The sequence below is a fragment of the Schistocerca serialis genome, chromosome 7 (assembly GCF_023864345.2).
Source record: "Schistocerca serialis cubense isolate TAMUIC-IGC-003099 chromosome 7, iqSchSeri2.2, whole genome shotgun sequence".
Taxonomy (NCBI): Eukaryota; Metazoa; Arthropoda; class Insecta; order Orthoptera; family Acrididae; genus Schistocerca; species Schistocerca serialis.
Genome location: NC_064644.1, coordinates 376,546,137 through 376,572,738, shown reverse-complemented (window position 1 = coordinate 376,572,738; position 26,602 = coordinate 376,546,137). Strand labels below are relative to the sequence as shown.

The following is a 26,602-nucleotide window of genomic DNA, read 5'->3' as shown; positions in this document are numbered from 1 at the left end:
GTAAATATTACCGACCGTTGCACAGGAAGTGTTGTCCAGTCCAAAAATCTAAAATTTCATTCGGCGAATGCACGGGTAAATCCGCAATCACGGCAATCAAATACAATCGGAGACGACTCCAAATATACAAGTCACACTTTGGCTCTCTCAACGAGTATGGATGATTTTTCAAAGACCTGGCCGCCGCCAGGCGGACACGCAGCGCTTGTTTTTCACGTAGCCACGACATGGATATGTCCAGAGACACTGTACCATAATCACACCATCTATAGAGATGCCTATAAATCAGATAGATAAACAAGCCAAAGATTCGACTCTAGCTGACACGGCTCACTAATAACTGACGAGGTTTCAACCCATTCAGAATTCGTCCAACAAATGCTGACACATTGCAATAGCATTTTTCAGCCTGAACGGCATCATCCGATATGGTAAAGACTTTACGTAAAAATGCTGTCTTTGGTCAGTCATTCGGAAACGTCCTGGCTTGAGGGTGATGTGTACGAAACTCATGGAAACGTTGCGACAAGATGACGCCACCGCTCTGATGATCATCCGAGAAGGGTTAATCACTGGAATACGCCGAGAAACCTGCAATCGCGTCTACAACTGATAGTATCCATTTATAAAAATCTATGATAAGAACATACCGTCTCCGCTCCAAGTTACCAATGGTCACTGTGATGTGTATGAGGTTTGCATTTGTTACAGTTTTCCTATTAAGATGGTAGTAACCAAGCAAAATTTGTATTTTTTGGAATCTTCTATAGACTTTTTGGGCACAACGACAATTCCTGCTCCCCATGGGCTATTACTCGCTTGTATTATCCAATCAGCCAACTGCTGGTTAATAAACTCCTAAATCGGTTGCAAATACTGGGGTATTCGATATGGTTTCCTGAAGAATGGTGCTTTGTTTCCTGTCAGAACTGTGTATGAGTAACGGGTGACAGAGCAAACGGACCCAACGGAATAAATAAATTCTCATATTTCACCAAAGCTGCTCCATCCCCATTCACTCTCTTTAGGTGTTTCACCTTCTTACATAAGTCCAATTGAGATATCAAAATCTTTCATGTAAACTTTACTTCTTCAGCCTAAACAATCAATATTGATGGGTGCTACCTTCCTGTCATCCCTCTTTCATATTGTATGATACGTTAACTCTTTTTAAAGATCAACTCGCTGAATCTAGTACAGCGTTAATTTATAGTGGTTCTGTTATGTATAACGAACTGACTGGTAAGTCTGCCCTCAATCGCTCCCAGATCGTTTTCCCAGTGCCCCTTGGGATATAGCTTGGGACAAAATCCTGCGAATCAAGTCTTATCGTATTTGTACGCGGTTTAAATGGACTGCCCGCTGTGATGGACCCAACTCGAGGCAGATCAACGTTGTGTGTGGCTACCACTAGCACGAGTGTCCACCTACCGACTTCCACCACACGTCGCCTATCCTGAATTACGTCACGATATTGATGCAAAAATTTTAACCACAGGTTGTTGCCGTAGCCCTCGTTTACCTGAGGGACTGCTTATGCGTACTGCTTAAACTCAAACGTCCCCACCAGAAAATCTATTTCCACCGATCTACAGAGTGGTCGATTCCATCGTCTCTAACCTCCCAGATGCCTACTGGCTGCTGGCACATGCACTCCTGTGTCTGTTAAAATCTGATACTTCCCACACCATCTATAGTGTATTTTGTCTCGGCATACCTACTTTTTATATCTAAATTTAAGGGGAATGCCTTTTCGCGGACTTTAGGTTCGCTCCTGTGTTTAAAAGCTATTGCTTCCTCCAAGATCGCCCCCACAGTCTTCTGACTGGTTTATGTGGCCCACCAAGAACTCCTCCCCTATGATAATCTCCTCATCTCAGAGTAGCACATGCCGCCCAAGTCCCCAGTCATTTGCTAGATGAATTCCAATCTCTGTATTCTTCTACAGTTTTTACTCCTTACAGCTCCCTCTGTGACGATGGAAGTCATTCCATGATATCTAAACCGATATCCTATCATCCTGCCCTTCTCCTTGTCATTGTTTTCACATATTCCTTTCATTTCCGATTCTGTGCAGAACTTCTCCTTTCCTTATCAATGCATCTAATTTTCGACATCCGTCTATAGCATCATATCTCACATGCTTAGATTCTCTTCTGTTTAGTTTTTCTCACAATCCATGCTTCACCACCACACAATGCTGTTCTCCAAATTTATATTCTCAGTAAGGCCTACGGTTGATAATAGTAGACTTCTCTCGGCCAGGAATCCCCTTTTTGCCATTGCTAGTCTGCTTTTGATGTCCTCCTTGCTCCGTCCGTCATTGGTTCTTTTGCTGCCTAGGTAGCAGAATTCCTTAACTTCATCCACTTCGTCACCATCAACCTTGACGTTAAGTTTCTCGCTGTTCTCATTTCTGCTTCATCTCGTTACATTCGACATTCTTCGATTTACTCTCAGTCCATATTCTGTACCGTTCATTCCGTTCCGTAAATCATGTAATTCTTCTTCACTTTCACTCAGGACAGCAATGTTATCAGCTAATCGTATCAATGATAGCTATTAACCCTGAATTTTAATCCCATTCCTGAACCTTCCATTTATTTCCATCATTGCTTCTTCGATGTACAGATTAAGCAGTAGGGACGAAAGACTGCATCTCTCTCTTACACCTTTTTAATAAGAGAACTTCGTTCTTGGTCGTCCACTGTTGTTATTCGCTCTTCGATCTTGTACATTTCGTAAAATAACTGTCTCTCTCTATGCCTTACCATTATTTTTCCCAGAATTTTGAATTTCTTGCACCATTTTACTTTGTCGAACGCTTTTTCCAGGTCAAAAAACCTTGTGCACGTGTCTTGAATTTTCTTTAATCTTGCTTCCATTATCAACCGCAACATTAGAATTGCCTCTCTGGTGCCTTTACCTGTCCTTAAGCCAAACTCATCGTCATCTAACACGTCCTCAATTTCTTTTCCATTCTTCTGCATATTTTTCTTCTCAGCAACTTGGATGTATGAGCTGTTAAGTGGATTGTGCGATGATACTCGCACTTGTCATCTCTTGCAGTCTGCGGAATTGCGTGCATAATATATTTTCGAAAGTGAGATGGTATGTCATTGGATTTATACATTGTACACACTAACGTGAATAGTCATTTTCTTACCACTTCCCCCAATGATTTTAAATGTTATAGTGGAATGTTATCTACCGCTTCTCACCGACTACTGGCAGATAATGAAATGTTCCATAGCACCTTCTCAGAAATCTTGCTCCTAGTTTCGTAGCAGCGCTGCGGTATCGTGTTCAAGGCACTATTGACTTGGATGTCACGTATCGTCACTCACTGTTTCAAATAAGGAAATTTTAACGAGATCGTGATTGCTTAATGAATGGCTTGTCAAAGGGAGTCAGAGAAAAAGGTGAGTGAAATATGGCTTCAACATGAAATCTAGTCGGGTCCCATACCACCAACGTGGCAACCGAGCTTAACGTTCTTATCCAAATGACGGATTCTCTCTGTAGTGTACCATAACCGTAATAAGCTACGTAAAAGAGAAGACAATAGCACATGCTCCATTCAACAAGAAACTATATACCAAAATTCCTCTCACGTTGCAGCTTTCCACAGTGACATTGACTTTTAACACTGGCTATATACGAACAGTCACACCAATTGGAGTACACTGCATATTACTTCGTTCTCTATCTCTATGACCGAGCAAGGCTTTCCTATGTCAAGAGCTGACGGCACGTTTTGAGCGTTCTTCACAATTTCGAACAATTACTAAAATTTCCTTAAAAATGAGTAGAAATAGAGGAAATGTTACGTATTTCGGACACATTACATAAAGTTAGTCACTGAATACTTGGGCGCTGAATTAAATTGTATACTGTAATGACCTTCTTGTCAAAATATATTGTAGGTCCTTGTTGGGACAGCAAACAGGCGAAATACAAAGATCCAATTATGAATCCCTGTCCAACATACGATTTTATAGCTACGAACATAAAAAAAATTGTGACGTTAAATCGTTTTCTGACAGAAACACTTCACACTGTCATGCTTGCGTTCAAGTTGTGGACCTCCTTAGGCATAAGAAACGTAGCTACTGTCTTGGATATTGTAAAGGAAGACGCATTATATTTTATGATAATTTTTGTCAGCTATACTGTCTGGAATTCATAAATGAGCAGACATTTTTTTCTATCGAGGTGAGCTATGGTGCTATAAATAAAAACATGCAAATGCATCCCGATTCACTTATTTCGTACATCTTTCTTTCACAACCAATTCGAAGGCCGTCACATTTAATTTTAATTTCCGGTGCACTGCTAGCCTTTTCGCCAACAACGCAAGAAAAATCAGTCTCAGAGGTTGCCAGCACCTATTTAATATCAGCTCATAGGTGCAATGCACAAGCGAGTACCTTGCACGTGGGGTGCTTCACGCTACATTATCACCATTTATAATTTCGTGTAAGTGTAGGCCACATATTGGTAAGACTAGCAGTCACACTGAATTTGATAGCTTCGTAACTCAAGTATGTTTTACATCATTGCTAAGGGATGTGATTCTTAGAAATTTAACGGCGAGACAGACCTGAATTTCCTGTTCATATTTCCATGGTTATATTTCCTTTTGTTCCCCTCAGTCAGCTCACGAAAATGGTGCAAAGATTTGATTGGTAAGACCCTTGTCGATTTTATTCTCTATTCGTGTCCTAAATGAGCAAGTGCTCCCCTCTCGCACTGTCGTTGGGACATTGCTTTCCTCTCTGTATTAATCCCAGTTGCTTAGTGCTGGAAAGTCTCGATAAAACCTATTTTCCGACTGCACCACATACTTAATCGATGATGAAAATTAAACAGTGAAGTCAGGGTACACGTTCCTTATTAACAAAGGCTCTAGTGTTAGCATAAGGATAGCTGTAATTTACATGTCAAGCCAAATAAGGACCGGTGAAGAGAAAAACCATTATTCCTGTAAGCTGAGAGTAGCTTTTACAAGCCTGCTCACCATAAAAATATGTATTCCATCCGTCAACGCCATGTTTGTCCGCCAGTCATTGCACTGCTGTAATCCTTCCATCTGATACTTGTTGACATATGCATACAAGTCTACATTCTGTACCGATAATTACATTCCGAGAAATTCCAAAGAAGGTAATGTTCTCGTCTTCTTAATGTTTACAGCCACATGTCTTATCGAATACAATACTATCAATGTTATAATAATGTGAGGTTGGAATCATCAGATTTCACCAAAACACTTGTTACAAAAAAGTACAGAAATCATTAAGCAATTACCAGCCTAGGCCACTGTTTCAGAATCTCGCAAGAACTATAGATATAATTACGTGAATATGATTACCTGACCAACATTTTGTAAGTTTTGACACTGTATTATGCCATGTGCAGGTAACGATGTACCACTGGGACCTGCCTCAAGCACTGCAGTACATCGGGGGCTGGTCCAACGAGTTGATGGCCGAGTACTTCGTTGAATACGCCAGGGTACTCTTCGAAAATTACGGTGACCGGGTACGCAAAATTTTAATATACTTACAGGCTTCACTCACACCTAATTTATCTGCTGGCATATTGACAGGTTATGGTTTCAGGTGAAATGGTGGATCACGTTCAACGAGCCAGCTGTCTTCGTGAATGGCTACGCGACGGAGAGTGCCGCCCCCTCACAACCTGCATCGGGCATTGGCGACTACCTAGCGACACACACCATCGTCAAAGCCCACGCACGGGTCTGGCACCTGTATGATGAGCAGTTCAGAGCCGCGCAGAACGGTCAGTACATCATTCATATATGGGGAGCCCTTTTGAGGCTCTTAAACCTTACGATAGACAAATACACTGATGAACCAAAACATGACGATGAAAGCCAAGTTCGGTATTGAATGCCACTTTGCGACAGATGTATAAGGTGAGGTGATTGGGAGATCATTATAGTGACGATATGGGCCGCAGATGGAGAAATCCACTAAGTGATGTTCATGAAGGACATACTGTTATGAGCGAGCAGCTGAAGCAAGCATCGCGGAAACAGCTAGAATGGTTGGCTATTTTTGTTCTGTTGTCGTGAGCATCTATGGAAAGTGGTAGATGGATGTTAAAACCACGAGTGAGCGAAAAGGTGTTCGGTATTCATGCATCATCATGGAACGTGGACGTCAAAGACTTCCTCGCTTTGTCGATCATGAATCATGACAGACGGCTGTCTGTGCCAGAACTGACAACAGAATACAACGCTAGTGCAGGCACAATTGTTTCGTAGCGTATCGATGAGCGCACATTGATAAAAATTGGGCTCCGTAACAGAACACCCCTATGTTTCCCCATATTGACACAACCAAATGGCTCTGAGTACTATGGGATTTAACATGTGAGGTCATCAGTCCCCTAGAAGTTAGAACTACTTAAACTTAACTAACCTAAGGACATCACACACATCCATGCCCGAGGCAGGATTCAAACCTGCGACCGTAGCAAACGCGCAGTTCCAGACTGAAGCGCCTAGAACTGTTCGGCCACACTAGCCGGCACACAACCATATCGTAAATAAGCACTGCAGACGGCATAGGATCGTCGAGATTGAATCGTTGAAGAATGGAAATGAGTCGGCTGGTTGATTGAATCACGTTTCGTGATACATCAAGTCGATGGTTGTGTCTGGATATGCCGCCATCCATGTTAGTAGCTGCATGAGGCATGCACTGAGAGGGAATATTCTGCTTTGGAGACCTCCATCTGGGCTTCTTTCGGACATATGATATTTATGTAAGGCAAAATGCCAACTGTTTGCAATACGTGAACATTTTTGAATAACGTGAGCATGTCCTCATAACTGATGTCCACTTTGTTGGCAAGATAACTGCTCGTGAAATAAAGGTACAAACATGACACGGAAGATTAAGGAGCAAGACAGTGAACTTATTTGGACGATTTTGCCACCACATTCGCCTCGTCTGAATGCGACTAACAGCCCTGCGTTGTCAGCTCCAACTCTGCACTCACAAAAAATTTGCCCATGATTCTCAGAAACCTTGTGAGCTGTGGGTAGCTATCTGTTGTCACATACCTCTGGAGACCTACAAAGAACGTTTCAATCCGTCTCACGCAGAACAGCTCCTGTAAGGCGTTTCGTAAGTGCGTCAGAACGCTGTTAAACCGGTGATCGTAACGTTTTCTTTCATCAGTGCTTGGCAGATACTATAGAATATATTATGTGCACCTGTCATTGGATCAAAGTCATCGACGTAGTAGTGTTCCATCGTAAGAGTTGCGGTGATGTGTTGTAGCGTGGACGTGGGACAAAGAATTCACTTTGGACTCACCCTGCCCCACTACTGTGCAACTGCTGCTTTCACGTGAAGGTCTTTGGTGAAGGCTGTCTGTGAGGCAGATATACTTTGCTCCATTGCCTCTCTCTTGTGGACCCCACTTCCTTACGATTAAAAATATTTTTTGCATCACATGCAACACACGTCGCTACAACAGTGCCCCATATGTCAATTGCGCCTCAGTTAAGCCTCCTCTAACATGGAGTGGGTAGCCAGCGGCTGATGCACGTTGCTTTGCCTGTTGGGCCGCTTATAGTTAAATGACTTGCTGGACAAGAGTTCATACAAGATTGCGCTTGTCTACTCCACTACTCGAAGATTGGAAGTAAACTCACACTTTGAGTTCTGCGTTGAAAATTCTCATTGGAGGTGTCAAGTTCCCAGGCGTGAAGTGTTAATGAACGAGTAATTTTGATCCCACTGTTGCAAGCTAATGTTCATGGGGTGTTCCTTACACAGTTATTACCCAAATGAGATGTTGCACTGATTTGACACAAATAAAGATAGCTTCTGGAGTTTTGTATTCTAATGAAAAGACGCAAATTATCGTCTATTCGAATCCAGTTTCTCTCACTTGGAACGCAAAAGTGAACATATCTGCAGCGACAATCAAGGTATATTAACATACTTCCATGAAATGGCTGACGGGGTCGTTTTGGAATTCATCGCTCTATGTTATTAATTACGTACCCATATCATGTCATTATCTTGTAGAGAATATGTACAATTTTTCATGTGTTCCGTCTTCTTAGAGTGTAGGCACTGGCGGTCATTCTGCACCTTTGCCGTGACATATCAAACGCGAGAGAGTGTTCTTGGATGGCAGAGTTACTTTACAGCTGTTGGAGTCCAGAACTGGATTAAAGAATGTTTTGCAGCGATTTCGTCCGCCTATAAACAGTTTGCTAGAATTTATAACGATTCACGTCATAAACAATTTGGAGCCCACAGAAATTAAAAACTGACGTCAATTTATGACGAATTACGGTACTCGCGTTACCCCCTCGCCAAAGCGAGACATGAGATGGACAGTGTCTGCACAATTTCTAAGATTCGCCAGTCAACGTCCAGTCACGATCTTGCCGAGATAAACTGAATTAATGCCCACTCGTTGCACGTTCTACGCTCGACTGCTGCGCTGTTGGCCTTTACAGAGCTCCACGATATAACAGTCACGCTGAGCAGTTCCACTTGCCCTCGAACATGGAAAATTATTCTCCAACACAAAGGCTATATGTAACTGAATTGTTAGCCAGGGTATTGTGCATTATAATTGTAGTCTCATGTTCTGGTAACTCAATGAAAGAATTGAACAGCATGAAGATATTGTAACTGAACTGGTATGGCTAGATTTTTCGCAGTGGATGGGCATATGGCAAGAAGCAGAAAGGTTACGTTCGAAGTAAAATGTAACTATAATGGCGAAGAAGATTATCCCTCCGTGAAGAACTACAAGTCAGTCAAGTGTATTCCCCGCTGAGAACAAAATGCATCGACTTGAGATTTTTTTTATAGTCCTGCTAAAGTGCTCTCCCATTCCTCCATTCGCGAACCTTACAGATTTCTTTCGAACACAGATTGTTTCATCCTTTGCAAAGGAACGATGATATACCAAGTATACTTGTGAAGACAAGAGCACCATATTTCGGTGCGTTCAGACACATACAGATGAAATAATCATTTGTGAAACCACTGCTTCAAGAGACAGTTACAAGACAGATTTCTTTCTACCAGTATTATCTAACAGTTTGACTGGACAATCTTAACTCATATAATTCGTGTCAGGTGAGATAATTTCATGGTTGAACGACAAACAGGGGTAAGTAAATATCTTACATGATTTAACGATACCCATAATACAATTTGTAAAAGACGAATATTTTGGAAAATTTGGAAATTCGTGGTAAGGTCTTACGGGACCAAACTGCTTAGGTAATCGGTTCCTAAACCTACACACTACTTAATTTAACTGCAACTAACTTACGCTATGGACAACACACACACCCATGCCCGAGGGAGGACTCGAACCTTCGATGGGAGGAGCCGCACGGAGAGTAACAAGGCACCCTAGACCGCGAGGCTATCCCGTGCGGAGGAATATTTTGGAATTACGAATAACGTTCCAAGTGTATCATTAAGTATCTAGTTAACTCGAAGCGGAAGGCTGTTCTCAACAAGTATCGAATAAGGTTGAATCTGACTAGAATGTTGTATATTCTACAGTAGCACAGTGTCATGCACAAAGTCCGCCACTTACTTAATAGGAGAGCTGGATAGTTTCTTCTTTTGTCCATGGAAAACGTTTCATTGTCAGAGATATGAAAGGCAGTGTAAAAGTTTCATCAAACTCTAGTAGGTTTCAGAGAGTGCATTGTTGCCTAACTGCAGTAGAACTTATTGCTTACAGTTGCAGTCACAGAATTTTAGAAAAAGTGAATTCTCGTTATATATTCCTTGTTACAAATGAAAATGAACATTTTTAAAGCCCCTTAATTTTTAATTAAAATTTTTATCACGTTCCTTAGAATTACTCAGTGACAGGCGTAAGTACCGAAGGCAGAATGATGTGCTCTTCTGACTTATGAACCGAATGTTTGTAAATAGACTCTCCTGAATTTGCAAATCAAAAATCAGAACCTTGATTACATTAGTTAGGATTAAATCTGTACAAAGTTTGTAGAAATTTTGGCAACTGCTTAAATAAATACTCAAGACCACATTATTTCCATGTTAGAAATGTAGATAAAAATCTATTCCGATGCCCCGGCACTTTGAATAAATTTAAACCATTGTTTCCAGTCTATCAATATTATTTTGTTCAACATTTCAACGAATAAACTGATGTGTGTATGTAAGTGGCTATTTTCATATGTTTTGCAGGTAGTGTGGGTATTACTCTTAATATGGATTGGCCGGCAGCACTGACTAACTCGACAGAGGATGAAGAGGCTGGTGAGAGAGCACGACAATTTCAGGTGAGTGACATAATACTGCCCTCGACCAGCTGGACCTTCTATAACTATCCAGTATATTGCTGTTTATTTAGAGTGTTCAGCGAACAATAATCACGGTACCCACAAGGCCTAGATACAGCACACTGAACACTGTGAGGGAGGCTAATGTGTCACTCTCCTCTTCAGATGGGCATCTTTGCACACCCTATCTACACTCAGGATGGGGATTACCCAGCTGTAGTGCGCCAGTTAGTGGATGCCAACAGCGAGGCTGAGGGGCGGCCCCGATCAAGGCTGCCAACTTTCACACAGGAAGAGATCGAATACATTAGGGGTGAGTATATAAATACACTTGAGTATATAAAAACAGAACAACCGGGATTCTACAACTTAGGACATAACTTCATCCAGTACAACACAGGACCTGGTTGCGATACAAATTGTCCATCTCAAGTCAGTAGTTCTAATGATATTTTGTGACTGAGTCATGTCGTCACCCGAATGTGAAGGGCAGTGGATGTTGAGTTCCATCCCAATAGAACTTTTCTGCACTCGTAGGCAAGTCCTGATACCGATGTATTGAGCAGAATCAGAGAACAATGAAAACTAACTCACGAGGAAAACTTCTGAATAAAAATAAACTGCATCAATTCGTTTCAGTGTTATACTATGTGCAAGAAAGTGTCTTCGATTAAATATGAATCGTCAAGTAAAATTATGAGACAAACTTTCAATACATCTGAGTATTATGATCCTGTAATCGTTCAACAACAAGGATGATACCATAGCTTTTTGTGCCTACAACACTACTGATTGTAAAGACTATACATTCCCAACTTTACCATTCTTCTCGGGACGTTAAGCACATCTCATACACTGATCTTTCTGAATTCTTTCCCTTGTCAAAACAATATTATTTGCATCCAATCTCTCTGTGTAGAGTCAACTGTTGTACTTATAATGAGCTTCTGTACGGATAGTGTACTCTTATAGAATGTGCAATTTTCAATTGTCTGTAGGTAAAAAATAACAATTCCCTAGCGAACATTACCTTCAAGAGGAGAACATAAGGATACAATACCTGAAGAAGGTGCTAGTTTTGAGACTGTATGTAACTGTTAATGTTCTGCTCATTGTAACAGCAAATAAAGTAGTTTCGAAGAAACTGATAATCGCTGAAGCTCTGTCATCATATGACTAATATACACATACCCTTCATTTTTGTTGCTGACAGTCTCACAGGTACTAACAAACTTAAATTTCAGTTATCCTCTCATAGTTCGGTATTTACAGTACATTGGAAAGCATATTCTTTCCCACTGTAAATGTCAGAACCTAACGTTTCGATGTACTCTTCCTGTGCTACATATGTATATCTTCCAATGGTACTGTTTCACACGATTTTGCATGACTTTTGTAGTATTTCTTCAACTCAACATGAATTGATTCAGATTTGTTGGCCTGTGGATGCAGGAAAGTTATCGCCACACGAGACTCCACTTTATCTCTGGGTGCGACAGTTTCTCATGTCATCTGCAGCGACATGCTGCCCTATTGTGACAAGGGGATATAAATGCGTACATGGAGTGTGCAAACCTATACAGAATTAACATCATAACTTGTTTTCTCTAAGCTGGTAACTGAAGTTTGAGAATAACCCAATATGGGTAGCAAACATTTTATGTTATACAATTTGACACAGATGATGTATCCTCCCACACTCCACCGCCCGTTGGGAAATCGAAGCAACTTCCTCCCACTGGGCGACCTGGTACATATTTGCTCACTTGTGGCACCTGAGACCGCTCTTACTTGCCGTTCTGCTTTGGTCACTATGCTGCAACTCGCTAGCAATCTATCGCTCAGTTATACATACCATTCAGTCTTTTTTTTTGGGTCATCGGTCTTCTGACTTGTTTATGTAGGCTGCCACGAATTCCTCTCCTTCACTAACTTCTTCATCTCAGAGAAGCGTTGCACCCTACTTGATCATTTATTTGTTGGATGTTTTCCAATCTCTGTCTCCCCATACAGTTTTTACCGTCTGCGTCTCCCTCTATTGCCATGGGCGTTATTCCCTGATGTAAAACGTGTGCTATCATCCAATCACTTCTTGTTGTCAGTGATTTCCATATATTTCTTTCTTTGCTGACTCTGCGTAGAACCTCATTACATATCAGTGCCCCTGGTTCTCAACATTCTTCTACAGCACATCTCTGACATTCGATTATCTTCTGTTCTGGTTTTACCACTGTCATATGATGTTGTGCTTCCAACGATCAGTTTCAGATATTTCTTGCTCAAACTGAGGCCTGTGTTTGATGCCACTAGCCTTCCCTCTGCCAGAAATGCCATCTTTGGCTGTCCTAGTCCGATTTTTATGTTCTTGTTTCATCCGTCGTGGATTATTTTGCTTCAAATTTAGAAGAATTCCATAATATAACTTACTTCGCGATTACCAGTTCTGATGTTAAAAATTCTCGCTACTCTCATTTCTCCTTTCCTCATTAGTTTTATCTTTTTCTGGTTTACTCTCAATCCTTATTCTGTAATCGATAGACTGTTCACTCCATTCAACAGATCCTGAGATTGTTCTTCACTTTCACTGCCGATATAAATGTCATCAGGGAACCTATCATATATATCATTTCAGCCTACATCTTATTGTCACTTTGGAACCTTTCTTTTGCTTCTGGTATTCCTTCTTCGATGTATCGATTGAAAGTTAGAATCGAAAGACTACATCCCTGTTATACATCCTTCCTAATACGAGTAGTTCGTTTTTGATCTTCCAGTCTTATTGTTCGTCCTTGGTTCATGAACCTAATGTGTTACCCGTCTTTTCCTATAGCTCACTCCTATTTCTCACAGAATTCCGATCAATTTGCAACATTTTATGTTGTCGAACGCTTTTTCTAGGCTGTCTAATCCTATGAGTGTGTCTTGATTTTTCGTCAATTTTGCTTCTATGCTTCAGACATTTCTGTCTGGTGTCTTTACCTTCCACACCATGCCCAATATATTCATAAGGCGAACTCCTTGTAACATCGTAAACACATATTTGGAGTTAACTTGTGATCGGATGTAGTTCGGTAGGTTAACAAGTCCGTATCAGAGTCCTTTCCGATTAATAGCACCAGTGTGTAGCATTTCTGAGAGACGTACTCACTTGGTTCTTGTAAGATATAACACCTAACCTTTGTGCACCATCCGTTACGGGACGCATCATTATCACGGCAGCACTTTGTACAAAATGCTTGAACAGCTCTGTATAAGGAGCTGCACAGAACTGTTCCGTATGGCCGGTTACGCTCGGTATATGATGTGGCAATCACATTCGCGCGTGGAAGGCGACTATAAAATTCAGCGAAGATTGTGATAAGGCTGATTTGCCTTGTATTCTCTGACACTATGAATTATTATCGGTGGGAAATCAACACAAACGTTTAAGGAAATATTGTAAAAATTACTTGTTTCACCCAAGCAGTACCGGCTGAAAATTGAACAGTTTTTATCTTGGTGAGAGAATATTTTGCGCACAAAGCAACGACCATTGCACCGTTCTTCCGAGATAGTCAGCTGCATTACGTGGAATGGATTTCTGAAGTTTCGACCTGGACTCCTTTAGAATGAACTATACTGTCCGTCGCGCTGCACATATGTTTGTTAAAAACAGCGCAAATACTTTCCACGTTTCATCACGAAGAACGATATCAAAGTCCATATTCAGCGTATTAGTGCTTCTGAAAGGTATTCTGGAAGATTAGACTGTGCGCTAGTGTTCTTGTAGATACATACGCTGCTATGTACACTACTGGCCATTAAAATTGCTACACCAAGAAGAAATGTAGATGATCAATGGGTATTCATTCGACAAATATATTATACTAGAACTGACATGTGATTACATTTTCACGCGATTTTGGTGCATAGATCCTGAGAAATCAGTACCCAGAACAACCACCTCTGGCCGTAATAACGGCCTTGATACGCCTGGGCATTGAGTCAAACAGAGCTTGGATGGCGCGTACAGGTACAGCTGCCCATGCAGCTTCAACAAGATACCACAGTTCATCAAAGTAGCGACTGGCGTATTGTGACGAGACAGTTGCTCGGCCACCATTGACCAGACGTTTTCAATTGGTGAGAGATCTGGAGAATGTGCTGACCAGGGCAGCAGTAGAACATTTTCTGTATCCAGAAAGGCACGTGCAGGCCCTGCAACATGCGGTCGTGCATTATCCTGCTGAAATGTATGTTTTTCGCAGGTATCGAGTGAAGGGTAGAGCCACGGGTCGTAGCACATCTGAAATGTAACGTCCACTGTTCGAAGTGCCGTCAATGCGAACAAGAGGTGACTGAAACGTGTAACCAATGGCACCCCATACCATCACGCCGGGTGATACGCCAGTAAAGCGATGACGAATACACGCATCCAATGTGCGACCATCAGAACAGAACCTGGATTCATCGGAAAAATGGCGTTTTGCCATTCGTGCATCCAGGTTGGTCGTTGAGTACACCATCGCAGGCGCTCCTGTCTCTGATGCAGCGTGAAGGGGAACCGCAGCCTTGGTCTCCGAGCCGATAGTCCATGCTGCTGCAAACGTCGTCGATGCAGATTGTTGTTGTCTTGCAAAAGTCCCCATCTGTTGACTCAGGGATCTAGACGTGGCTGCCCCATCCGTTACAGCCATGCGGATAAGATGCCTGTCATCTCGACTGCTAGTGATACGAGGTCGTTGGGAACCAGCACGGCATTCCGTATTACCCTCCTGAACCCACCGTTTCCATATTCTGCTAACAGTCATTGGATCTCGACAAACGCGAGCAACAATGTCGCGATACGAGAAAACCGCAATCGCGATAGGCTACAATCCGACCTTTATCAAAGTCGGAAACGTGATGGTACGCATTTCTCCTCCTTACACGAGGCATCACAACAACGTTTCACCAGACAACTCCGGTCAACTGCTGTTTGTGTATGAGAAATCTGTTGGAAACGTTGCTCATGTCAGCACGTTGTGGGTGTCGCCACCGGCGCCAACCTCGTGTGAATGCTCTGAAAAGCTAATCATTTGCATATCACAGCGTCTTTTTCCTGTCGGTTAAATTTCGCGTCTGTAGCACATCAACTTTGTGGTGTAGCAATTTTAATGGCCAGTAGTGTATGTATGTACATCAAGACACGTCAATTTTTTTTGGAATTTCTGGTTCTAAAACTAATAACAGTGGCTGCACAGAAACTGAAGTGATGCGACTGCAAAATGTTCCTGGCAACGCTGAACCGTTACAACTCTATTCTGTACTTCACATTATTCAGTCTTGTAGCAACATACAACTATTGATCGTTGCAATAGGAGTGACCTGTAGCACTTTATACTTGTCGTTTACTAACCATTTCCTCTGACATATGAAGTGAGCTTTATGTGCCACAAAGTGTAGTGACAATTAATTTGCTCCGTTTGGATTTAGTGATCAATTTTTTAAATTGGTGGTTTCTAGAATTTTTTTCTTCACCCTTTACAATCGTCCGAAATATAAATATTACATACTTACAGTCATATTGCTTTTTATTCATTGGTTATGGATGGAGAGATATAGGTGTTAATACAATATTTATTGAAGGAACAAAAACTAAATTTTATATGATTACAGTGGTTAAAAATATCATAATTTGTTTGTGACATTTTGAAATCGTGAATCAGCCTAGTACCTTTTCCCTAATCACGTTCTATGGCGTATAGTCGTCTACCAAACACGCCCTTAGAGTCAGTGTCAGGGATTGACTGAAAACCTTTACTCGGCAGTCGTTCCTTGAGAATATATTTGTCTTCTTAAAGCACTTTCACGCCAATCATTGCTCGTACATAATTTCCACATCGTTGCCATTATTTAATGACACAAAGCATCACTTCAGAGAGAGACAGACAAAGCTTTATAAATTTGTTCGTGAAATTAGAGCAGTTGTATCGTTTTATCAGATGGTTGAAATAGCAGAACAAACTTTGTTACAGGATCGGCAGACTTCTTTGGGATGAACCACTACGCAACGACCTACGTGACGTCTGGCGTGACAGGCGAATCACCTTCCAAAACAAGGGACTCTGCTGTAATTTCATCGTCTCACGAGGTGAGCTCAAACTGCTACTTGTACAAAGCTACAAGGGGCCGCAGTGCGTAAGTGAAAAGAATTCTGGTGGCACCAAACTTTTTATAAATTGGTGATTACAAAGATAATAAATTTGTCACTGTGTATTTCCTGTAGCTCACGTTCCCATCCACTTTTAGAAATACATTCTACTTCTTCCTTTCGGCTGTTTGTATATACTACTGGTAACAACTTCTTAAATGCGGTCGGAGGCTCTTGAATTGAAATATTGCATAACACCTTACAAATGCATTGGTTATAAAATGGAACACATCAGATCTTTATCCCTGTGGCTCATGACCATGATAAAGTATTGTAGCTACTTTCTTTTTAATCAAGACTATTTTTCGCCAAGCAGTTTTCTAAATTTTGCTAATAGTCTTTCGCAACGGAATACCATTCGAATATTGTTTCCAAGTATATAACACCACACAGCTCACATCATGCGATACAAGATCAGACTCAGCGTTTTGACCCAGCTTTAAATTATTTATTTTCACATTTTTACTTCCCTTTGAACTCACTGTTATAGGTAAGAAAATGAAATGCAGCCTGCAGTCATAAATGTGTTAGGGAAAACAACACAACTTTTATAATTATTATCATCTTACTGCCAACTTACAAACATGTTTACTTGTATATGTTGTCCTCTTACATTAAGTATACTTCGACAACATTAACAATATATTCATCCACTGACTTGATAATGGAAGCGTATATTTATTGACAACTGATTAGATCTCTTCATTCATGTAAATACTGCCAGATTGCTGTACACACAGGTACCTCTGATACCCAGTAGCAGGTCCTCTTGCATTGATGGATGACTCTATTCGTCGTGGCATACTATCCACGAGTTCATCAAGGCGCTGTTGGTTCAGATTGTCTCACTCTTCAACGGCGATTCGTCGTAGATCCCTCAGAGTGGTTGGTGGGTCATAACGTCTATAAACAGCCCTTTGCAATCTATGCAGGCATGTTCGATAGGGTTCACGTCTGGAGAACTTGCTGGTCGCTTTAGTCGAGCGATGTCGTTTTTCTGAAGGAAGTTATTAACAAGATGTGCACGATGGGGGCGCGGATTGTTGTCCATGAAGACGAATGCCTCACCAATATGCTGTCGATATGGTTGTACTATCGGTCGGAGAATGGCATTCACGTATCATACAGCCGTTACGGCGCCTTCGACGACCCCCAGCGGCGTACGTCGGCCCCACATAATGCCACCCCAAAACAACAGGGAACCTCCACCTCGCTGCACTCGCTGGACTGCGTGTCTAAGGCGCTTAGCCTGTCCGGGTTGCCTCCAAACACGTCTCCGACGATTGTCTGGCTGAAGGCATATGCTCATCGTTGAAGGAAACGCGATGCCAATCCTGAGCGGTCTATTCGGCAGGTTGTTGGGCCCGTCTGTGTCGCGCTGTGTGGTGCGTGGTTGGACCTCGCCATGTACGTCGGAAGTTGCGCATCATGCAGCCTATTGCGCACAGTTTGAGTCCTAACATGACGACATGTGGCTGCACTAAAAGCATTGTTCCCCTGAGTCAAAATCTGTAGGTAGCAGTAATACACTGCAGTAGTAGCCCTAGGGTGGGCTGAACGCGGCATGTCATCGACAGTTCCTCCATTTCTGGACAACATCGCTTTGGTTCACTCCGAGACGACAGGACACTTCCCTTGTTGAGACCCCTTCCTAGCGTAAAGTAACAATGCGGACACGATAGAACCGCGGTATTGACCTTTTAGGCATGGTTGAATTACAGACAACACGAGCCATGTACCTCCTTCCTGGTAGAATGTCTGGAACTGATCGGCTGTCGGACCCCCTCCATCTAATAGGTGCTGCTCATACATGGTTGCTTACATATTTGGGCGGGTTTAGTGACATCCCTGAACAGTCAAAGGGCGTATGTCTGTGATACAATATCCACAGTCAACGTCTATCATCGGGAGTACTGGGAACCGGGGTGATGCAAAAAATTTTTTTATGTGTGTCTGAACGTACATTGTCAATGGATATTGATTTCTGTACCCTTGTTGCTGTATAAATAAAAATTTACCTCATGTGCATTTAACCACAATATCTTTGTGGATGCTGATATTTCAGGTTAGAATGTAATGGGCAGTTGAATGAAACCGAGACAGTTGTGTTGTTGTGGCTTCAGTCCTGAGACTGGTTTGATGCAGCTATCCATGCTACTCTATCCTGTGCAAGCTGCTTCATCTCCCAGTACCTACTGCAACCTACATCCTTTCGAATCTGCTTAGTGTGTTCATCTCTTGGTCTCCCTCTGCGATTATTACCCTCCACGCTGCCCTCCAATACTAAATTGGTGATCCCTTGACGTCTCAGAATATGTCCTACCAACCGATCCCTTCTTCTAGTCAAGTTGTGCCAAAAACTTCTCTTCTTCCCAATCCTATTCAATACCTCCTCATTAGTTATGTGATCTAGCCATCTAATCTTCAGCATTCTTCTGTAGCACCAAATTTCGAAATCTTCTATTCTCTTCTTGTCCAAACTATTTATCGTCCAACCGAGACAGATGGAAAACAAATAAGTAAACTCTTGGCTATTTCAAAAGTAATCGCTATAACTGTCAATGCATTTATCGCATTCTAAGGCAAGATGGTCAATGCCTCCATGGAAAAGTCGTGGTTGTACTCAGGAGAGCACCTCTTCGTCAGAAGCAAATCGACAGCAGTGAAAATCTTCTTCAGGACTCCAAACATTTGGAAATATCATGGGGAGTTGTGGACTGTAGGGGGGGATGTGTAACGACTAAGGACCAACGCTGGCCAGGTCTCATTTTGTTAGTATATGAGTAACTCTTTTAGTTTGAGAAATCCCCCCTGAGTACAAGCATAGTATACAGTGTAATAGAGAAATTGGAGGAATGAAAAGAGAAAGATGTAATTGGTACAGTGTACGAACTGGCCTACTAGCACAGGAATGAAACTTCCTAAAAAGTTAATATTATAGCTGCACATCCATTTTTAAGAAATTCGTAGGGACAGAAATAACATCTGTAATTCATATCTTAACTTTCAGCGCAATCCTTGGGGACTGCGGAATCAACTGAACTGGGTTGCCAATCAGTATCCTGGATACCCAATCATCATTTCAGAGAACGGTTACGCGAATGCTGGAGCACTGAACGATACTGATCGCATCGAATATTTTACTGTAAGTAGAAATTCGCACACAGATATGAAAACAATTTTTATCTTTCTAAAGGCATACCATTACCAAGAATGCGCTCTCTTATTTCTAGGCATGCCTCGGAGCTGTCCTGGAGGCGATAAACACTGACGGTGTTCCGGTTATCGGATACGCAGCGTGGAGTCTCATGGACGACCTGGAATGGAACTGGGGGTTCATGTGAGTAACTGTCATTTTTTCACGCTTTAAATGAAATAATTTGGGTAAAACGTGGATATCTTCACTTATCAATAAGCCACTGAGTCATTCATAGAGTTTAATACAACATAATGTCAAGCTGACAATTCTACCATATTTACAAAATTGTTTCACACATTACCGGGACTTGATGGAGAATTTAAAACGCAGGGAGGAGAGAAGGTCTGGAATCTGCTCAACATGATCGTGTAAACTGCCATGTGTCAGTGGATTCATTAATCAATAAATTTCATACGCATTTGCAGGTGTAAAAATCGATTTTAGTATGGCTAATAGCTAAAAAAACTCGTTATGTGTACTAGGACGATTGAGCAATATCATATACATACTGGTGTGCATAACTTCTGGATGTTTAGCAAACTCAAGTGGCAGACTCTACAAGAGAGACGCTCTGCATCGCGGTGTAGCTTGCTGTCCTGGTTTCGAGAGGGTGCTTTTCTGGAAGAGGTTTCGAATATATTGCTTCCCCTTATTCCCCCTACTTGTACCTCCCGAGGAGATGACGAATGTAAAATTAGAGATTACTATTAACAACAGTCTTGATCACGATTTATTTTATAAGGTGACCGGTTTCGACAACTACTGTGGTCATCTTCAGACCATTGAGAGGGAACCCCTTTCTGTTGGAGAATCACAACTAATAATAGTAATTATTTACAAGACATTGATCACTGCTGTTCCCATAATGCATTCAAAAGTAATAAAATTAGAGAGATTCGAACTCGCACGGAGGCTTTCCGGCAGTCATTCTTCCCGCGAACCATACGCAACTGGAACAGGAAAGGGAGGCAATGACAGTGGCATGTAAAGTGCCCTCCGCCACACACCATTGGGTGGATTGCGGATTATAAATGTAGATGTAGATGTATGTGATACCTGATGACTAGGCAAAGGATACGCAACTCCTGTAACCCAGGTGCTGGCGATTTGTAGACGTGGAGTTGGCACCCGTCAATTTCCCAGATGTGTTCCATTCGTTTCATATCAGGCTAATTTAGTGGCCGAGACATCAACTTGAGTGAGCCATTATGCGTCTCAAACCGCTGTAGCACGATTTTGGCTTTCTAACGCGGACAGTTAGCCAGCTGAAAGATGCCGTCGCCATCAGCTAAGGATGCAGGCAGTTCTCAATGATATTCATGTAGTCCACAACTGTCATGGTGCCTTCAGTTACTACCACAAGCGTCATGTGAGACCAGGTAATTGCCCTCCGTACTATAATACTGCCCCAACCGTCCTGTACCCATGGCGTGGTGAATATTTTGGAGCAGAAGCTCGCCTGGATGACAGACTGCCAAGACACGAATCATTGTCCATTTATAGCAAGAAAATGCTTCATCTGACCACCCGACACTTTCCCATTGATTCAGGATCCAATCTCAATTATTCGGTACCCATTGCAATCGTAATCCAACTTCTTCTTTTTTTCCCTCCACGTACTTTCATTACCAAATGGACTACTCTTTTCATTCCTTCGGATTTCAATATTCCATAGGGCTATTAAAGATCGAAACGGCGCTGTTGTTACTACGCTTGGTTCGAATCCCTTAGAAGAGCAGTTACGGTCTCCGTCTAGCCATGAATATTTAGGTTACGAGTAGCTTCCCTGAGCTGTTTAAGCCAAGCGCCGGGATAATTCCTTTCAGGAGGCCACGTACAGTAGCCTTCCTATCCTACCACAGACGGAGCTTCTTTTCCTTTTGTAATGACTCCGTCATCAACAAACATTAAATCCTTATTATCCTTCTTCTCTTTCCATGTGTGTAATATGCCTTCAATCCGTACAGTATCTACACTTTAAGGAACGTTAAATATCCATTGAGTAACACTGCGGTTGAAATATCTGATGATTCTTGTTTATTAGTACTGCCACCGTTTAAGTTATTGTTCTACCAAAAACCGTGATCTTCAGAACTAGATTCCGCGCAAAGGACGACAACAGCAGATTTCTTATGACGAAGACTGCATCACTGCTGTCAGGATGCTCTGGTTCAAATGGCTCTGCGCACTATGGGACTTAACATCTGAGGTCGTCAGTCCCCTACAACTTAGAACTACTGAAACCTAACTAACTTAAGGACATCACACACATTTATGCCCGAGGCAGGATTCTAACCTGCGACCGTAGAGGTCACGCGGTTCCAGACTGAAGCGCCTAGAACCGCTCGGTCACAGCGGCCGGCTCTGGATGCTCTATTTTATCATTGTCCATCTATAGTAGGAGATATGCCCTCACCGATCTCAGATAGTGTTCACCTCTCCTGCTGTCTCTTTATCAGCTGTGGTATCCTAATCCTACGATCTAAGCAAGTCCACTATTCCGTTCTTACTTTTCACTTAAAACTAATAATGGCTGCGAAACTTATAATCCCCTTCAGGTTGGACCCTTCTTAGATGCTCTTTTGGTACAAGACACTGCATCATAATGGAGGGAACATATCATACATATTGGATACGACTTGCAAATGTCTAGAATTATAACGCATTATCGTGTGCGTTATTAGAGCAGCGGCTGTGAAGAAGGGCTCGACCAGATCATGTGGGCACCCACCTTAGATACTGCAGCTTCACTTTGGCCCCAGGGCTTACACATTCAAGGAACAGGAAATACAAATTCTAATGCAGCAGTGGCTCAGCACATGCACATTCAAGGAATCGGAAATACAGCCTCACATTCATGTACCACTTCTACATCTGTAACCTACATACATTGACTGGTATTGTAGTAATAATTACAATTATCCAATGAAAATTGATTGCTGCTGCCTAATTCCCCGGCGAACAAGAAGCAGCCGTGTGGGTTTGTCATCCCAGAAGACAAGATAAGATACACATTCATAAAAGCTTGGCGGACCACCTCTTATACTTCCATAATGTTGAGCTCCAACCTGCTGTGACAGTGAGCTGGTAATATTGACACTAAATTCTGCCTATTCAGGGTGTTTCAGGACGATTGTCCAGTATTCAGTGCTATGCCAGAACGTTCACATAAAAAAAAAGGAACTTGAAACTTCACGTTGACGTAAGCCCTACTCAGAATAGTTTTCGGAGTAGTACACGTTTTATGTACACTGTTATTTATTTTCTGTATTATTAAATACAATATTGGGTTTAGAAATGTAGACATTTACAACAGCTAGACAACATTACAACATGCGTTTTACAAAGTGTCAATCTAAAAATGTATATTTTTAACACATTCACCACTAAGCATTAGCGTTCACGTCACAATACAGATGGGTACAGTTCACAAGTGCCTCTGCACTTTCTGGAATGAAGGCAGCAGTGGGCATGATGCGAGCAAGCAGTTCTTCTATCGTATGCAACTGTCGTTTATATGCCTTAGACTTCGTCCAGCTCCATAAACAAACATCTAACGGCGTAAGGTCTGGCGATCTTTGTGGTGAGTTAACTATGTTACCACGACCAACACAGCAATTGGAGTAAATTTCGCGAATTTTCATATGTACAAGGTATTTTACGGGATTAAATCTGTGATACATGAGTACGCTTTGTCATTCAGTTGCTTGAAGGCACATTCTATAACAGAATCATGAATAATCAGACATTTTCTATCGCTATTGTGAATGACATGTTTGTGCTGTGGCCACATGGAGCAGAAAAACTTCAAGACTTCCTGGAACATCTAAGGTCTATCCAACGTAACATAATATTCAAGACAGAACTTGATAAAGAGGGTAAGCCACTTTTTCTCGCCTTGTCATTTAAGAGAAAATCTGACTGGTCCATAGATCACAGTGTAAATCGGAAACCTAAACACACTAATCCATATGTCCACCCCTTGAACCATTCTCATCCATCACAAATAAATTCAGTGCAGAGGACTCTGATCTATGGATCTCAAACACTAAGATACAGATAGCCTCGCTATAGCATTACAACGCCGACGACTGGTGTTCCGAAGGAATGGATACGCAGAGCATCGAAATGAACGGATGATGTACTCAAAATCAAGAACGTCTGGGAAAGAAGTTGAGACTGAGACCGAGGAAGAGAAGCCAAACGTCACTTATGTGCCTTACGCTGGTCCAATATCCGGAATGATCGGTAGACTTCTAAGGGGACATGGCATCCAGTGTATTGTATTTTGCTTCGTTCAACTAAGACAAAAAGTAGTCTTTCCAATATTAAAAACAATCTTGGTCTTCAAAAGCTGGGAGTTCCATGTAAAATGTGACATGGCGCATTTTAAATTATGACGATGCGGTCTGATACCCTGAAGAATTTTATTGAAGATAAAATGTGACATGTCTTACGTTGGACAGAGTATCAGAGCAGCCGATGAGACATGGAATATCAGCGACACAACTCACGAAAACAAATAATCGAATCAACTGTCGCCAAGCTCTGCCTTCTATATAATCATGAAATGCAACATGTCAGGACCAGTGTCGTGGCGCAAACGCCAAGTTTTTGGGACAGCATAGTTAAAGATTCTTCGGAATGAAATTGTCAGGAAACCTAATAAACAGCAACGAAGGTTTCAATTTAAATAATGTTTGAATCTGCCACTCAATTTATTAAAGTCTCGCTTACTGTCGTATCCATCAGAGTTGAAAAACGCTGAGGGAATTGCATTTCATTGAATAGAAGCGCACACTCTATTATAGAAAAGAGAGAGAGCAACTGCAAAGGACACTGAATGATTTATACTGACTTATACCGCTGAAGCCTCCTGTTTTTGTGAAGGGTTTGGAGAAAGTGGAGTTAATGACATGTTGCCAGAACATGACGTGAATGATAATGAGGCATCCAAATCAAAACACCTGTTGATGAATATGAACGAGTTATTGCTAAGTTAAAAAACTTTTTTAGAGCGGAGGTGGCACGATTGTCACGTGTGTGATTCCCCATTCGATGGCAATCGGTGGAACGGACATTCGTGTTGCGTAATGAAATAAATGTAATGTTTCTTGACATGAATGACTGAAATGAACCGTGTTGTTGAATAATGAGGAAACTGTTATTTTTCTCATAACAAAATTTATGTCTAGAAATTTTTGTCTGTTTTTTTATCTCTTCCTTTGCAACATATTACATAAAGAAATATTTGGTTGTTGATACTTTGGCGCAATGTGAACATGTTGTTCTTGCTGACTTCACAGTAATCAACATGCAGACTGAAATAGCTGAAGAACTGCATTGCCCAGCACAGGAAGTCTATCTGAGGAAAGTGGCTTTCAGAAAGGCAAATCTTGATTATCATCAAGCTCATATGTTAGATTTAGTCCTATTTTCCAGATAAAATTCAAGCTATGAAAACCTGTTAATAGTAATGTACAGCAAACATGCATGAATCGCTGTTCTAAGGACAGGCTGCAGATGAGCTTAGAAAGACGTGCGGAAGATGTAATAGGAACATGAAACATTTACAAGTAGTCTTAGGTAAGGAATTTTACAATACTCATTTCAAGGAGCTAATGCAAAACGTAAGATTAATCTCTTGGGACTCATTGCTTTCAGCTTGAAAGCTACAGTCGAGGAGCAGTTCAATAGAATTCATAAGGGTAAAATGTTAAAACATTAAACTGCTCAGGGTATTTGTCAGTTGCTTTGATATGGTGCAAGAGCTAGTAAATTTGTATAATCACAAAAAACATCCATCTGTTAATGTGGGACTTATGATGTGAAAGATAATATATAATAGATTCTTTTGTCTGGTGTGTATAGCAATATTAAGATGGTAGATCCACAAAAAAGTGAATGATATGTCACCAGCTTTGTCGCAATTAGCAAATATAATATAATTTCCGGGAAAGGCTTCACACCAAACCGGCTTGATGACATATTCATAAATCGAGCTATTCAAGTATCCATCCCATAACGGCAGAAGACGGATTGCTTTTAACGTCCCGTCAACATCGAGGTCATTAGGGACGGAGCACAAGCTCGGATTGTACCAAGACAGGGTAAGGAAATTGGTCGTGCTCTTTGAAAGAAACTATTCTGACATTTGCTGGAGCTGTTTAGGGAAACCACAGAAAACCTAAATCTGAACGGCCAGACGCGGGTTTCAACCGTCGTCCTGTGAATGCGGATCCAGTGTGATAAGCACTAAGCAGTCTCAAAAATGTTCAAATGTGTGTGAAATCTTGTGGGACTTAACTGCTAAGGTCATCAGTCCCTAAGCTTACACGCTACTTAACCTAAATTATCCTAGGGACGAACACACACACCCATGCCCGAGGGAGGACTCGAACCTCCGCCGGGACCAGCCGCACAGTCCATGACTGCAGTGCCTAAGACCGCTCGGATAATCCCGCGCGGCTGTGCCATCTCACTCGACTATCCCATAATGTATGTGATGGAAGATTACAGACCACAATCCCTAACAGGAAGTTTCTTCAGCAAGGAAATACAGAAAACGACATACCCATCCACATAAGTAGTTGAAAGTATCATGCAGGGAAAAGGAAAAAAAAGGTTTCCTGAAATGGATGAGTTTGGATAGTACTTACAATTTCTGGATTACCTTATAACAGAGTACATGTGTACACAGGCATCTCACTGCAGGGTGGAAATCTCTAAAAAGAGCCATTTCTTATCATGTGTTGCCTGCAGCTTTACCATGAAAACAAACAGTTCGTTGTTGACTTCAAAGGATGCCAGTTGTTTAACACCGGTATGGCGTGCGCCCGATCTCTTATTCGAGCAGCCAGCAGGAGTATTCTTGTTGGGAGATGTGTGCATAATTTTT

General features: G+C 41.7%; 1 protein-coding gene across 1 annotated transcript in view; it reads left to right on the top strand.

The window, feature by feature from the left end:
- LOC126413106 (myrosinase 1-like) overlaps nt 1-26,602 on the top strand; it is a 51,500-nt gene that overhangs the window by 22,700 nt on the left and 2,198 nt on the right. The window contains exons 4-10 of the mRNA XM_050083000.1: nt 5,422-5,544; nt 5,625-5,805; nt 10,239-10,333; nt 10,499-10,646; nt 16,330-16,445; nt 19,516-19,650; nt 19,739-19,845. Coding sequence (XP_049938957.1) covers nt 5,422-5,544; nt 5,625-5,805; nt 10,239-10,333; nt 10,499-10,646; nt 16,330-16,445; nt 19,516-19,650; nt 19,739-19,845 — 905 coding nt within the window. The remainder of the gene's footprint in view (nt 1-5,421; nt 5,545-5,624; nt 5,806-10,238; nt 10,334-10,498; nt 10,647-16,329; nt 16,446-19,515; nt 19,651-19,738; nt 19,846-26,602) is intronic.